We start from the raw sequence: 15,902 nt of genomic DNA on the forward strand, positions 1-15,902 counted from the left end.
GGGGACGTCAGGCAGAGGACAATGATAAGATCTGCCTGACTCTTAGAGTCGGAGTTCTCACATCCTTCCCCCTGGAGAGGGGAACTTACAGGCCTACGAGAGAGGTGGTTTGTCTCTCTGCCCCAAACGGAGAGCTAAAGGCAGGAGAGTTATTTACAATAAAGAGGTCACACTATCTCCTCCACCTTTGAGGGACGTTTGAGCAATGATTCAGCCAGGTATGAAGATCCACAACTTCCTCAAGGTGGAGTCCATGTTCTGTGGGTCTAAAGCTACACATCTGCCTTTGGCTTCCTGCCTTCTGAGATTAGATGTGTTAGGCTCTAACACTCACCTCATGTTTAAAAACAGTTAAAAATTACACTAGAGTCTTACATTTTTACTGTCTTCGAGGGTGCCAGCACCTCCTTCCAGCTGTGGTTTTGAGTTATAAGGCTTCACTGCCTTCCCTCGCCTGACAGCTTAGGGTCCACTTCATTGCCTGTCACTAGTCTGCAGACCTGATCCTTCCCCATAAAGCATGGTGGTTCATTCCACTAAGAGGGCAGTCACATCCGAAGTTCAGGCCACTGATACTGCCCTGGTGGGGGTCTACATGACGGTAACGTGGAAATCTCTTTCCACATTCATCGGACTTTTCTGGCACAATGTCTACCTTGGGAGACTGGTGCCTCAGTGGTTGGTTCCAGGAGCCTCCGTGGTTTGTCGCACCTCCCTCCCTAGTTTGGGTTTTTTGGTAAATCCTACTCTAGAGAATGATGGGACCTTGTCTGCTGGGAAAAGGAATGTTGGTACTTACCTGTGATACATTCATTTCCAGCACATAAAGTCCCATCATCCTGCCCACCCTTCAAGGATTCCTGTGATATTTGATCCTGTAACTACACTGGTTCTTGCCACTGTGATCTCAAAGCAGGGGATAAGGCAGCCCGAGGCTTAGGTATTATGGTGGAATAGTTTCTAGCACAGTGACCAAAGGAATGTAACCACAGCAAATATAAATTAACAGTTTCAGCAATCTTTGTAGCAAAGGTTCTACAAGATGCCTTTGTATACCAATCCAAACTGACATGGCCATGTCTTTGAATTCTAGGATGTCACCGCATAAGATGCTAGTGATGGAATTGGAGTGGAATTACAATATGTGATTCCTACCCTCTTTACATGACACAGGCAACCCTCCATTGCTGAACAGTTGTCCTATCATTATTATGCAGTTTTGTAATAATGAGAGAAACCCGTCAATCACTGCTAATATAACTAGATTCACACGATTGTTCAAGCATGAATTGCTTTAGCGCTACAGCAGTGAGATTGTGAGGTTGATGTTGTGTGAGTGGGTGTGTCATGAACCATTCTCTAGCTTCTCTTACATCATGAAGCTTCCATTTTAGTGAAGAAGATTTTCACAGGATAAATGTTGGATAATACATTATAATGCTGGATAAAGGAACACATTGCTATCTATAGAACCACCGATTCTAAAATGTAAAACAACATGGAGCTCTAGAATACTAAATCATCTGAAATGGGTTGCCCAAATAACCTTGTGATTACCAATCTGATCTCATCATTGCAAAATTTCAAAAGAAAATATAAACAAAAACACCCGGGCAAAGGAAGGGGGGAAGAGGGCTGAGGTAGTGTACATTGTCTGAAAACCAAGGCCAGAAGCAGTTTTCACAAAGCAAGGACTATTGTGCTATTAAAAGATAATGCAGAAATAAGTGTTTTCATAACATTATGGCTACCAATATAATCACATTAAAAGAAATTGCTCAAATACAGTGCTAGAACACCCGGGTGCGGTAATGTCCCTAGTTTCATTCAATGGCATACAATTTATCCTGTCTCCCTAATAAAAAGCAGAAGTATGGGTTTACACAGTCTGACAGAAGGCATGCACAGTTCTGAGATTAAGGGTTTGAGCAAAAATCTGGCAGATGGAGTTACATTCTTTTTATCCCCTGGCTTTCTGCAAAAGCTCTCATTTAGGACCCTGTGGAAATGTTGCCAAAGTCTAACTTGAGTAATGGCCAATCAGTGAGCAGTGAGGAGGAGAAGAGCTTTGAGTAGGAAGCCCTGAAAAGCTGGTTTAAAACATTAAATCAGAAAAGCAGTGTTTGTAACAATGATCACTGTGGCAAATGCAAGATGCAGCCAGTTCAGTCTGTAAACCAGGATGTAAGTCTATGGCAGGAGGTTACTGGACTGACAGAAAGTGGAATAGCGATAGCCTCAGAATGCCTTGTTCTGCAAAACTGATTCTGTTGATCTTTTGCTTGGTCCTCCTTGTGGAGAGCAGAAAACACAGGAGGAGAAGATGGACGGGACAAGTGGAGGTGCAGAAAGTAAGGTAAGGAAAGAACTGTACCAAAGTAAAATATACACTGTGTCACTCTGTTTTCACTGTATATTTATTTCAAGGCAATGTAAAGTATGCTTCTGCGAGCACTATACATAATGTGTGATGCGCCTGAAAAGGGCATGCATTACAGCTGTCATTGTGAAAAGTCAGCAAGACAGTAGTAGTGATCCTAAACTGTATAGTGTCTTTTATTTCTGCTTTCAGAGCTATTGTAACAGGTTCTGTTTCCAAGGTTTTAAAAAACAATGTGGTCTCCAGCTTGACTCTCAAGCAAACAACTGGATGTGAAAGTGGCCTCTTCTGCTCAGTTACACTGAAAGCAGACCAGTTACATCAGTGGGACTATGTTTCATAGTGACTGAAGATTATTTAAGAGCTGGAGGCATAAAATAAAAAGTGGAGACATCCTCCTTTAAATATCTTGTCTGTTGCAGTTTATGGATATGCAGGCTGAATGCGTTCATGGCTTCTTAAAGAAAAATGGTATTTTGTTCAGTAGGGTTTATTCCCAAATCTATATGCGAAGGATTAAAACTGCTTGCTTGCTTGTTGTTATACAGCTATTTTTTCTTTTATATGTTGGAATACCTATTATGAATTTTGGCTGGTATGAATATTTACAATTTTTTTTTCTATGTGCAGATTATTTGTGACCTTCACTTCTCCTTTCTAGAGTATTAGTGAAGGCAAACATGTACCAAACAGCTAAAAGGTTTTAGTAAAGTTTATCAGATTTAATGTTACAGAGGCAAGGTTATTAGTCTATATTAGAAAAGATAATCCTCCAAAAACTGCCAAGCAACCCCACAAGTATTATCAATTTTTGTTCTGTGTTATGTCATCTAGTGACAATTGCATCTAAGACTACTTGCCTGGCGAAGACCTTGCAAACAAAGTTGGGTTAATCTGTCTCATTAAATGGAAACACCATGACCTTTGTCTTTTTATTGGTTGTGTTGACTTAAAACATCACACTTTGAAGTGAGTTTAGAATTCTGTGGACAGTTTTCAATAAGTAAGCATTCAAGGCAAATCTATAGCAGTGCCAGATATGGACAGATGCTTACCTTTTCAGGTATGTTGTTCAGGGGCTTTGTGCATGGGGTGACTATTGCCTTGGTCTGGATAGGTAAGGGATACATAGTGGTCTATGGATCAATATAGTTGGTGAACATTTTAATTATGTCCTATCAGTTAAAAAAAAAAGGTCCCATCGTCACACCAGCTTTGTTATCTTGTGACATTAACAAATTCGTATTATGCAAGGCACTGAGGACATTGTTTGATCTTTTCCACAAAAATTTGTTGATTATTGCTAATACTTTAGAATTTGAAGTGTTCTGTCATCTTAGGCACTGGCAGTCAGTGATCCAAATGGGGCTGCGGAAGGGTTGATTCAAACCACTGAAGTAACATTGCTGTATCTTATTTATGTATTTATTTTTAGTTTGAAGTGGTTATCAGCCTACTCTTCTGTTAAAAAACCAAACAAAATACCCCCAACCAGCTCATATATAGTGAGTGGTGGCTCAAGGGGATCCAGCCTGTATGGAGGGTGAGGTGACTACCACTACCCTGGCTTTAACCATAGACCACTGGTGTGTGAGAGCAATAACAAACATAATCCCTGCCCCAGGAGAGAAAAACAGGAATGAGGAAGCATGAAGAGAGCAATGATCAGTTCTTAATGTTACAAAATGTTGCTTCAAGTAACCTATTGAATGCTGATTTCCCTTTGCTTCAGACAAATGGATTGGCTGGTGATTGATGGTTGTAGAGAGTGCTGATTTTTACTCTTTCGGAACTCAGAGTAGCACCTGCAATCATCCTGCCACATTCACAGAATTTTGACCCACAGATTCAACGATCCATGGCTTGAAAATATTTTAAAAATCCAAAAAGCAAAAAGCAAACATTGATTTTGCCATTTTATATAAGGGACACCATTTTACTGTGCCATTGTTTATAACAGGACTTGAACATTCATGGATTTTGGTATCCAGAGGGGTCCTGGAACCAAACCCCAGTGGATACCAAAGGTTTGCTGTATAAGAAATGTAAGGTACTGCACTTAGGCAGAAAAAATGAAATGTATAGATATAGGGTGGGTGACACCTGGCTTAATAAGATTAAATGTGAAAAGGAGTCCTTGTAGACCACAGGTTGAATATGAATTGACAGTGTGATGGGGCAGCTAAAAAGGCCAATGCGATTCTAGGCTGCATCAATAGAAATACAGTGTCTAGATCAAGGGAAGTAATAGTGCCACTCTATTCTGCCTTGGTCAGACATCACCTGGAATATTGCATCCAGTTCTGGACACCACAATTCAAAAAGGATGTTGACAAGTTGGAGCGTGTCGAGAGAAGGACAACCAAAATGGTGAAGGGTCTGGAAACCATGCCTTATGAGGAGAGACTTAGGGAGCTTGGTATGTTTAGCTTGTAGAAGAGACAGTCAAGAGGTGATATGATAGCCCTGTTTAAGTATTTGAAAGGGTTGTCATATTGAAGATGGAGCAAGTTTGTTTTCTGCTGCTCCAGAGATTAGGACACTGAGCAATGGATTCGAACTACAAGAAAAGAGATGCCCAAATACCTAAACATTACAAAGAACTTCTTGATGGTAAGAGCTGTTTGACAGTATAGAAGATTGTGTGGTGGAGTCTCCTTCTTTGGAAGTGTTTAAACTGAGGCTGGATGGTTATCTGCCGAGGGGGCTTTGATTCTGTGTTCCTGCATGGCAGGAGGTTGGACTGGGAGGCCCTTGAGGTCTCTTCCAACTTTATGATTCTAAAGACTAATCTTTTTGGTAATTCCAGCAATCTCATGGCTAAAATGATAGAACATTTCAGATTCTAAATTATGAGATGCTGCTTCCCTCAATCCCTCCAATGAAGTATATAATTTTGTTGGGATTTGAATGCAAGACCTAGATCAATTGTTAGTTCAAGCCACAGTAAATCCAGTGAATCAGTAAGCATTTTCAGAAGCTAACACTTATGCAAGTTCCAATTATTCTGTGGTTTTACTCTAGTTGAGACTAACAATTTGATCAACCTCCCTAGTGCAGTGTACAGAAGAGTCTGAGGGGGGTTGGACCATTCAGAAACCTTCACCCCATATTTAGGATCCTGAAGTCTATGGCTAATTATTTTCTTCTAGTTAGAACTTAAAAAGCTGTCCAGAATTGATGGAGGAATGTGACATCCAGTGTGTAAGAAACAATACATGTTGGCTTTTCCCTCCTATTCCCAAAGATACAAAGGCAAAAGGTGATTAAGTTTTGCGAAAACTTCAAGTAAACCCCAACACCTGTCTGCTCACAGGTAGGATACACTGAATTAGTTCTGAATGCTGGACTGAACTTTACCTGAGCAATAACACTCCTACAACTGAAAATGCTTTCCCAAACATGAGGAATACAAGGGAGTGATTTAAAAAGCCATGCAACAAACACACCCATTCCTATTTTGTTTTAGAAACATTTGGTAATGCATTTGGAACTAATGCTTTAAAATTGTGACTGTGTGGGTTTACTTTTTATCTTACCTGTCTTCCTCTGTCTGCCTGTGAACACAAGGAGGAGGGCACAGGTGAATTCCTGCCCTGTTTGTGAACTTCCCATGGGCATTTGACTGGCCATTATGAGAAGAGATTGGTTTGTCTGAATGTTGTGGGACTCTTTTGTGAAAGAGGTAATGCAAGAGCAGCTTAAAAGCAGGTGCAAATGCATTGCAGGATGAGAAAGATGAATTTTAGGCAGAGGGAAATGTCTTCATCTGGAAGACCTTTATGACTAGAATGCCAATACACATACTTTTTCAATCTTAGCGTTTATATTATTTTTGTCTGGCTTTGCATTCTTGACTACTCATATTCAAGGGTCAGCAGTTAAGCACATACTTTTCATACAGAGGCTCTTAGATGTAAATTCCTGCATTGCCAGTTAAAAGCTAGGCAGCACATGATGAGAAAGTCATCTGCTGGGAGAGGAACCGGCGTCCATATTGTTATACATACATGGACAAAATATCAAAACCATTATATGGCAACTTAGGGGTCATGCAGACGGGGCAAAAGGAGCAGCCAGATGCTGCTCCTATCCCAATTGTTGTGGGACATGGTGGTCTTGAGGTCGGCAGCTTCTGAGGTCCCAAATGGACAGCAAGCAAGGATTGGCGTTTTGCTGCTCTTGGCACAGCTTCCGTATGGTGTTGGAGCATGTATCATTTGAACGCCATGTCCCCAGAGTGCCTGGAAGGTGCTTTATTTTGCCTTTCTGTTTCCGGCCTTAGCTTTCTACCCATTCTAGATTTTCGCATTCTCCTCATCCAAAGCTATACAATTTATATACATCAAGATGGACACCATTTTAAAAATTATTGCAAGGCTTGAATAACATAATTTACAAATTGAATACGTTTTTATGCTAGAATCTTTAGGTATGGGTGCTCTGTCAAGTGCATCAGTAAATGAGATGTCTGAAAATAACAAAGTTAAGTGCAGATTTGCAAACTGCAGTACTTAAATGAAGCCAACTTTGTCAAAGTTCTATTCATTTAGGCAGCAATGCATGTAAATAGACTTACAGATTAGACAAAGGCAATGGTGTCTACTGTATCTATTCAACTATAAGTTAACCTCGTGTATAGGTGGAGGGCAGATTTTGGAGCTAAAATTATGGATTGTCATATGACCCATGGATAAGAAATGATAAAACTTAGAGGCACGTAGCAAAAGATATAAAAGAAAATGATCATACAATAATTGAATCATAGAGTTGGAAGAGACTCCCAACAGCCATCTAGTCCAACCCCCCTGCCATGCAGGAACTCACAATCAAACCATCCCCAAGAGATAGAGATACAGACTCTACTTAAAGACTTCAAAAGAAGGAAACTCTACCACTCTCTGAGGGAGTGTGTTTCACTGTCAAACAGCTCTTACTGTCAGGAAGTTCCTCCTAATGTTGAAGTGGAATCTCTTTTCCCATAGCTTCCATCCATTGTTCTGTGTCCTATTCTCTGGAGCAGCAGAAAACAATCTGGCTGCATCCTCAGTATGACACTCCTTCAAATACAGGACTATCTTATCAGTCTTTTCTCCAGGCTAAACATACCCAGCTCCCTAAGTGTCTCCTCATAGGCCATGGTTTCCACACCCTTCACCATTTTTATGTCACCCTCCTCTGGAAAAGAATTTACAAAATTACCGCAAGCATAGCTGTGCTCATCTTAAAGGATGGATGGATGAGGAGGGAAGTATGGTAAATGGTGGCTGTGCGATTTGTCGGGGAGACGAACAGGCACAGGCAAGACACATATCAAAAAGTAGGCAAAGACAAAGCAAAGAAAATGATGATTACGTTAGCGGTGATTATAGCTGTTAACTTTAATGAGCTAACTTTACCAGATTTTAACTCAGAAAAGCTGACAAACACAGAGAAATGTTTTATTGAAATAATTCAAATCCCAGCTCCTCTCATTGATCCTTTGAGGGGAAGCACAAACAGTTGTCACCTCCACCATTTTCCTACCCAGGCATTTAAAATGCTCAGAAACACTACAGGCGAGAGATTAGAGTGGTTCGGTGCTTCTTTTAGATACTCTTGGGATGACCTAAATTCTTGCCTTTCACCACTCTGCTCAGAGAAGGGGATGGTTCCTTTTTTAATAATAATTAAGGTACAATACTTACACTGATCTGTGCATAAGATGAGCCAGTTTTTTTGGGTCAATTTTTTTCATTAAAATTTCTAGACTTAGAGTATATATAGCATGTAGCACTGGCTTGCTTTTATTTGGCCTTAGTTACATCAGTGATTTGGAAAAGTTTTGAAGTTATTTTTCCTAGTACCCTCATCAAAGTACAGTCCCCTATATTCTTTGGGGGAAGACCAAGTTCATCTAAGATTGTAAGTCTAGCTACAATCCTTTCTTCTCTGTATGCTAAGAAAAACAATCCATAAATCATAGCATCTGTGGGACAGAAGAACCAAGATCTGGGGTGACTATTTACCTATCACCCCAAAAGAGGAAACACATAATTTAAAAAAAGGCAAAAGATCTTACAGATTTACATGAAAGTGCACATGCTAATGTATACATATAGAAGCATTCAGGAATACTTAACTATAATTTAAACAGCTATACAGTATATCGCATCATAGTGTGGGAGGCTGTGACCAGGTTAACGGCAGTTGGAGGGATTGGGTAATTGGAGAGCCAGTCATGGCTTTATAAGCGACATTGGAAATGCCCAGATGGCAGGCTCTGATTAATTGGAGCTCTGTTTTTAATCTGCCATCAAGCTGTTAATCGATTAATGCTTGCTGCCCCAGCAAATAATGGTATTATTCCACACAGCCACGGGGCTTCATAATGCCTCCCTTTCCCAAGCTTCCAATGTTTGTTGGATGCAAATGGTTATACTTGTTCTATGCTGTGAGTAGTTTCCCCTTGCAGTGGAGTACAAAAAGGGCATGAACAAGATTTTCTGCAAGGTGTAGTAGATGTCACTCAGATTTTGGGTCCTCACGTCAAAAGATAATTTCTTTACATGTAAAATCTCCCGGTTGGGATTTTTCAATGTAACAGAACTATTTTTTCAGAACACATGTATTCTTCAGTGTGTAACACAGAAAAGTCCATACATCCTAGATATTCTAGTTGTATATTGCTAGTGGCATATAGTAGATGAATGGTGTAATGTAGAAATTTTAAAAAGACATCAATATTTACAATTTTTAAAAAACAAAGCATAGTTGTAAAGATCTGATATCAGATTAATTCAGTTGCATAATTTGCTCTAGAATAACATACTAATTTAGAATATCTACTATACCATGGTGAGAAAGTAGAGGGCATGTTTTTACCGTTTATGTGTGCTTTGGAACCAAGGAAACTGAAAAAGACTAAATTCTGAAACACTGAGATTACTTATAGCTGGTCCATGTGTAAATTTAAGACTGATTGTACTAATTGAAAAGTCCCAGATTTTGTTCCTGTTCTTTCTGGTTTTATACTGGGTTAAAATAAACTAATTTGAAGAGATGGCATAAAAGTCTGACAAAATATAAACAAAACTTGTGTGGATCTTCAAAATAAAATCAGAAAGAACAGAAACAAAATTTGTGGCTTGCTGTATTTTTAATCTATCTGGAAACAGAAGGCCTAAAGGGGGAATCAGGTGAATCACATTATGATCTTTAGTGCAGCCAGATAATTGGGGGCCAGCCAGGACTTTTTAAATGCAAATCCTGATCCTACCTCCAAGGTCTCCTGCATCCCTGATGTCCATTATCAGTGAAGAATACTGCTCATGCATCCTCTTTCCACTTTCTTCTGGATGGCTAGAATCACCTCTTTCTTTCCATATCCATTATCTTTATAGATTCAGAAAAGACTCTGTTCATGTCATCTTTAACTCACTCCATGCTTCAACCACACACTGGGATCGATTTCTGACACACAGCCAAGCCGGATCAGAAATCGAGTCATTCCTCCAATGGGAATGAGCAATTGGTCTCAAACGTGCTGCAAGATCCTTTTGTGTACTCCTATCTATATGATTATTGTCACCAGCTACTTCAGTCTTCAAACTTTGCATTGGATTTCAGCATCAGATTCAACATTTTACAGTAAGGGTGGGAATGATGCATTCCTCCAGATGTTGTTGGATTGTAACTCCCCCATTCATTGCTAGCCAGGGCTACTGGGCTTCCACCCAGAAAAAGAGATTTCACCTAAACTCTAGGAAGAACTTCCTAATGCTGTTCTTCCACTGTTTGATAGTGGAATATGTTGCCTCAGAGTAAAGTGGAGTCTCCTTCTTTGGGGTTTTCTAAAGATTCCATGATTCCATTATTTTCCATATTGCCAACTCACAATATTTTGTGTAAAGAAATATGTCTGAAACTGGCTTCTCCCAAGGCAACTGTTTCTTCATACTCCTGTTTGAGGGTGTAATATCTGGGGCACTCATAGGCATTGGGTCTATTGTATCAGCTTCTTTCTTTCAGTGAGTCTCCAAGGTGCTACATGATCCTTTTCCGTACTTCTTTTTAATCACCATTTTATAGTGAAAGAAATGCCATTCAGAAACAAATCTTTCAATTAATATAAGTTCAACCAAAACAACTTGCTTTAAAAGAGCACTTTTTAAAGAACAATTATTATTTAGGCTAGTGATCATAACATTGGACTGCATTTTGCTACTTAATTTTCTGATTTAGTCCTATACAGGAGCAGCCGTATACGCCTATATATTGACTACCAACTTGTCAGTATAATTCCCAAAGTTTTATTGAAAGATGTAAACAATATCAAAGCCTAATAACTTTGGATTGTTAATGTTGGAAAACATTAAAATGGTTGATCAAGCTTTCTAATACATAAAATAGTGTTTCACATAAGGGGTTTCAGGAGAGAGTTGTGTGCTAAGCACCTTATCACCTATTCATCTGCTGTATTCAGGCAACCCCAGCACCACTTCTGAAAAATATATATTAAAGTACCAGTCCAGTCAGTCAGCTTTCATGCATGGAATAAGAGTGATAGCCATCTTGTTCCTCACCACAAGCAGTCTTGGGCCAGCCCTACACAAAGGATGCAAGACTGAACCAGTGAACTAGCAAACATGCCTCTCAGATGTGTTTTGTTTAACTGTAGTCTGGGCAACTGCAGCAAGACTAGGGACCAGTTTCCTTTCTCTGGAAGCCTTCAGTGGCAGTATGGACTGCCACAAATGCAAAAAAGATGGCCAGGTTTAAAAACTAAACTAAATCTAAAATAAACAAAATAAATAAATAAATAAAATCTGAAAGGGGCTTAAGTCTAGTTCTAGTGTTGAAAAATTGGTACTTTTTGAAATTAATGCAGGGGTGGGATGGGGCTACAACCTATTCAAAAGGTGAATTGTTGCTTCTGAGATCTTCCAAGCAATTCATCCTCTGATCACTGGTCCAGAGAAAAGGCACAGGGGTCAAGTACTGAAAAACAGTTAGCTTTGTGTGGGGTGTGTGTGTGTGTGTGTGCTTTGTCCATCACTGGTTTAATTAGTGTATTTATTTCTCTAAACATATAAATGGGTCCCCAGAACACATCTTGAAAATGACTAAAGTAATTCTACCCATACTATATGTCCTATAGCACTATAGAAATAAACAAAAACAATAATAATGTCTTTTTCCTTATGCCAATATTTCTGCCTCATTTTCAGTTAATATTTGCACTAGACATAATTTTTCTTGCATCACTCTTCCCACAGTACCTGTTCCATCAATAAACTTTTATGTCAGTCATTCCTTCCCTAAAGAAATGAGATTAATTTTCTTCTGTGTTCTGCTGTTCCTGAGTTGTACCAATGACATTTCCAACTTCACAGATTCACTGCCAGGACAATGGGCTCTTGAATCTTAATTTATTTTGATCCAACCTTCTAAATTAAGAAGGGACAGTGGAACAGTCACTATTAAAAAGTAGATGTTTTCCTCTCAGCTAACTGACCCCTATGTACCTCCAATGAGGATATTGTTAAAATTTCACACATGTACATTATGGTAACATTGAAAGCAAGAGGTTACTCTGCCATCTTTTCATTTAGTTGAAGCTAACAGTAACTTTCGTTGTTTCCTCTTTGCATAGACTTTCCATAATTGCTGCCTAATTAAACACAGTAATAGGAAAGTTAGTCCCATAGGACTCAATTTAACATACTTGCATACAGGTAACTTGATCAAGTTGTATACAGAAAAATTTCTGAGTAGAAATCTAAATATATCCTGGATTACATACCTCAAGGGCAGACTGGATCATAATGTGTTATTTGTATGTTAAGCCTCCTTTTAGATAATACAGGTATATCTCATTTAATGAAGTCAGTATGTTCCAGGGCATTACTTCTGTCACAAAACATTTGGTACCAAAGGCAGAACTAACTTGAAAAGAATGAGGATAATAATAATAATAATAATAATAATCTTTATTTCTATCCCGCTTTTCCACAAAAGTGATCAAAGCGGCGTACAAGATACAGTTAAAACATCAGTATATAAAATTTTAAAAGACATTACTAGGGGATATAAACAGGGAATAAAACATAAAACAAACCAGGAGATGAAACATATCACATTCATCAGGGGCTAGATAAACGACAATATTTACAAAATGTGGGGTCAAAAACAGAGAGCAAGGGCAGAACAAGAAACACAGTTAGCTAAAGTGAAAAAGCCAGCTGAAATAAGTATGTTTTTAATTGTTTCTTAAAAGAGACTAGTGATGCAGAGGAGCGGAGCTCTATGGGAAGCTCATTCCACAATGAAGGGGCAACAACGGTAAAAGCCCTCTGAGAGGTCCTTACCAGATGAGACTTAGGGACCTCTAACAGATTTGTCCCAGATGATCTGAGAGTGCGGGGCGGATTGTATGGGGAGAGGCGGTCCTCTAAGTACCCTGGGCCCAAGCCATTTAGGGCTTTATAGGTCAAAACCAACACCTTGTATTGAGCTCGGATAGGCTTGTATAACACAAAAAAGTAGAGCAGTTCAACATGCTTTACCAGACTTTTTATTCAAACATAACAATACACACATGTGAAATGAAACAAATAGGCAAGTAAGCCTTGAATAAGTAAAAAGTACTGTATATACTCAACTATAAGTCAACCTCATGTATAAGACAAAGGCAGGTTTTGGAGCCAAAATTATGGATTTTGATAGGACCTGCGGATAAGCCTAGGGTAAAATGGAGGGACGTGTAATAAAGGATCCAAAGGGTGAAGCAAAGAAATATGAAGCAAAGTTACAAAATTCTTGCAAGCATAAATGTTTGTGCTCACATTAAAGGCTGGATAGATGGGGAGGGAACTATGGCAAAAGATGGCTGTGTGATATGTGAGGGAGCCAACCAGGCACAGGCGAGGCTAAAAATGCACACATGTCGGATGAAAAGGCAAAGCAAAGAAAATGGTGACTATGCTGACAGTGATGTGATAACTTTGCCTGATTTTAACTCAGAAAGGCTGACAAATATACCCAAATGTCTTATCCACAGCCTTCAAAGCCTAAATCCTTTCAGCACTCCTTTAAAGGGAAACAACAGAGTGCTGTTACTGCTGCCATTTTCCTACCTAGGTATTCAAAAAGGTCAAAAACGGCACTACAGCAGAGAATAGAGGTTGTGGGTGCTCCTTTTAGGTGCTCCCAGGATAGACTGAATTGCCATTTGCCACTCTACTTAGTGAAATGGATTGTTCCTCTTTTCTTTTTTTAAAATAAGAGTTAAAGTACAGTACTTACCTTGACTCTTGGATAAGTCGATCCAGGTTTTTTGGGTCAATCGTTGACTAAAATTTCTAGACTTATACATGACTATAGTTTGAACCTTCTGGGAATCACTGGAAGGCTTCTTCCAAAATGCATCCCAGGATTACTTTCTCTTTCATCACCTTCCACTTTTTGTTATGATTCCATTATGGTAACTGCTAGATAATAAATAATAAATAAAATCAATAAGATCAAGGCGGGTTACAACAATATCAGTTACAGGATAAAAACACGATAAACAGCAAATATACATTAAAATCACAGTACAATTCACAATATCACAATATAACAATATCCAGCTAGCATAGGATGTTCAACAACAAAGATAATAACGGGGGGGGGGGGGGGGGAGGAAGGAGGCTACAAAGGGAAGGAATTAGGGGAAAGCTTTTTGGAACAGGAAGGTTTTTAGTTTTTAGATATGTTGTTGTTGTTGTTGTTGCTTAACATGCTGAGGGGAGGTGGTAAGGCAGACTTATCTGCTCTTGTCTTTTCTCTTAAATAAACATTCTGTTAAATAAATAAAAACATATAACCTGGTAAAACCTGTAGATGGTAGATAATGGGGCAAAACAGACCGGCTAGAAATGCTGACATTGGGATGGAGTGGGGGCATGGGGACTCTCTTTCTTTAAGTACTGGCAAAAGGCAAGAGCTTAGTCAATTCCAGGAGCACCTAAAAGGAGCACCAACCCTTTCTACTCTGTCCACCATGGGTCCACATCTGACCTTTTTGAATGTCTGCATTGGAGAAGCACAGTTATGCCTGCCAGAATTTTGTACATTCTTTGGCATCATTTTCCTTAGCTTCATCATTTATATTCCTTGTTATGTGCCTCTAAGTTCTACCCTTGATTTATCCACGGGTCAGATCAAAATCCATAATTTTGGCTCCATAATTTCTAATATTTCAGCTTGTGGCCATAACCACATCAAACAATGCAGGAAGAGGGGAATAACAGCACAAGTGATACTTGTCTGCACTATCATAGCACTGTGGGGTTTTCCAGTGCCATACCACCGCTATGTATCAAAGGATTCAGCATATTTCCAATCATACTGTAATGTAACATAATGTACTAGGACATGCACACATGCTCCTGTGTGCATTATAAATGCACAACAGAATCTCTGTATGAGATCAATTTTTTGCTTCCAAACTTCCCACAGAAAAAGTTGAATAATCGTGATTTGTTTCTTTTACATGGTTTAGAGGCTGGGAGTGACAGAGCATTATTGTTTTCCATTTTAGTCACGTATATAAAAAGAACCATGATATGACCAAAACTCGGACGGGAAAAAGTGAACAGCTTCTGAGGGTAGATGACCATGATTTTACCATGAGGCCTGCCTTTGGAGGTAAGAAATTTGTTCATCATCTTTTGGGGCTGAATTCTTCAGAATGCCATCTCCAAATCAGGCTGGCTTTTCTACTCTGGTTGTGCTCTGCTCCCTTGAGCTTTAGCTGACACCAGTGGAATTACTCTGTGACAACCAAGTCAGTCATATTGAAATTAAGGCGGGGTACAGACGGGCAGGGGAAGACGTCTTGGGAGGTGTATTCTGCTGAATACAGAGCCTCCAGACCGCCCGGGCGTGGCTGAGGTGTATGGGGCTTCCACATGGGGGGCAGTGAAGACGCCTCACCTGGGGCCGTTTCTTACCCGCAGTTTCCATACCGCCGCTTCGGAGGACGCTGCAAAGAGAGAGGCAGCTTCTGCACGGGCGGCCAAAAACGGGGCTTTTTTTTTCTTTTGCCAGCTGGCGGATGCGCAGCTGCGCAGCTGTGGCGCTCAGCACCGGCGGCAGAAAGCCTATGTGCACATTTAAAGCGCCCAGACCCCTTTAAACTTTTTCCCTCGCCCTGCCCAAGAACAATGGTGGTCTCCTGCCAGCTGGTGATCAGCTGGTGTTGGCATCCTTGTCCGCTTGCACGTTAGTAGTGTCACCAGCATCATGGATGCCTCCTCTCCTTTGGTCCCCACGCTCTTGCTGAATCTGCAATGCACAGCCACAGCTGTCGCCGCTGCCACCGCTGTCCCCCTGTCATCCCCCATCACCTCCCTTGTACATACGTAAATATTTAAAGTTTTAGGGGTTTTTTATTGTTAGGTGAAAATGGCACAGGAATGTGTGTAGGGGTTCACTTTAAATTCCAAACTTTCCCCAATTCTAGCAGCGCATGCGTACATGTTGCTCTAGGTTTAGG

At 40.0% G+C, this 15,902-nt stretch overlaps 1 protein-coding gene across 3 annotated transcripts in view; it reads left to right on the forward strand.

Annotated features, from left to right (window-relative positions):
- Positions 1 to 1,944: 1,944 nt before the first annotated feature.
- LOC149311301 (gamma-aminobutyric acid receptor subunit rho-2) overlaps positions 1,945 to 15,902 on the forward strand; it is a 41,104-nt gene continuing 27,146 nt past the window's right edge. For 2 of the 3 annotated variants that reach the window (XM_089530745.1, XM_089530747.1), the window contains exons 1-2: positions 1,946 to 2,356; positions 14,946 to 15,052. In XM_089530745.1, the coding sequence (XP_089386871.1) occupies positions 2,148 to 2,356; positions 14,946 to 15,052 (316 nt within the window). In that variant the 5' untranslated portion in view covers positions 1,946 to 2,147. Of the gene's footprint in view, positions 2,357 to 14,945; positions 15,053 to 15,902 lie in introns of all 3 variants that reach the window. The other variant, XM_089530746.1, reaches the window with a different exon arrangement.

The sequence above is a fragment of the Sceloporus occidentalis genome, unplaced genomic scaffold (genome assembly GCF_023333645.1).
Source record: "Sceloporus occidentalis isolate IW3139 unplaced genomic scaffold, rSceOcc1.0.p SCAF_6, whole genome shotgun sequence".
In the NCBI taxonomy this organism is placed as follows: Eukaryota; Metazoa; Chordata; class Lepidosauria; order Squamata; family Phrynosomatidae; genus Sceloporus; species Sceloporus occidentalis.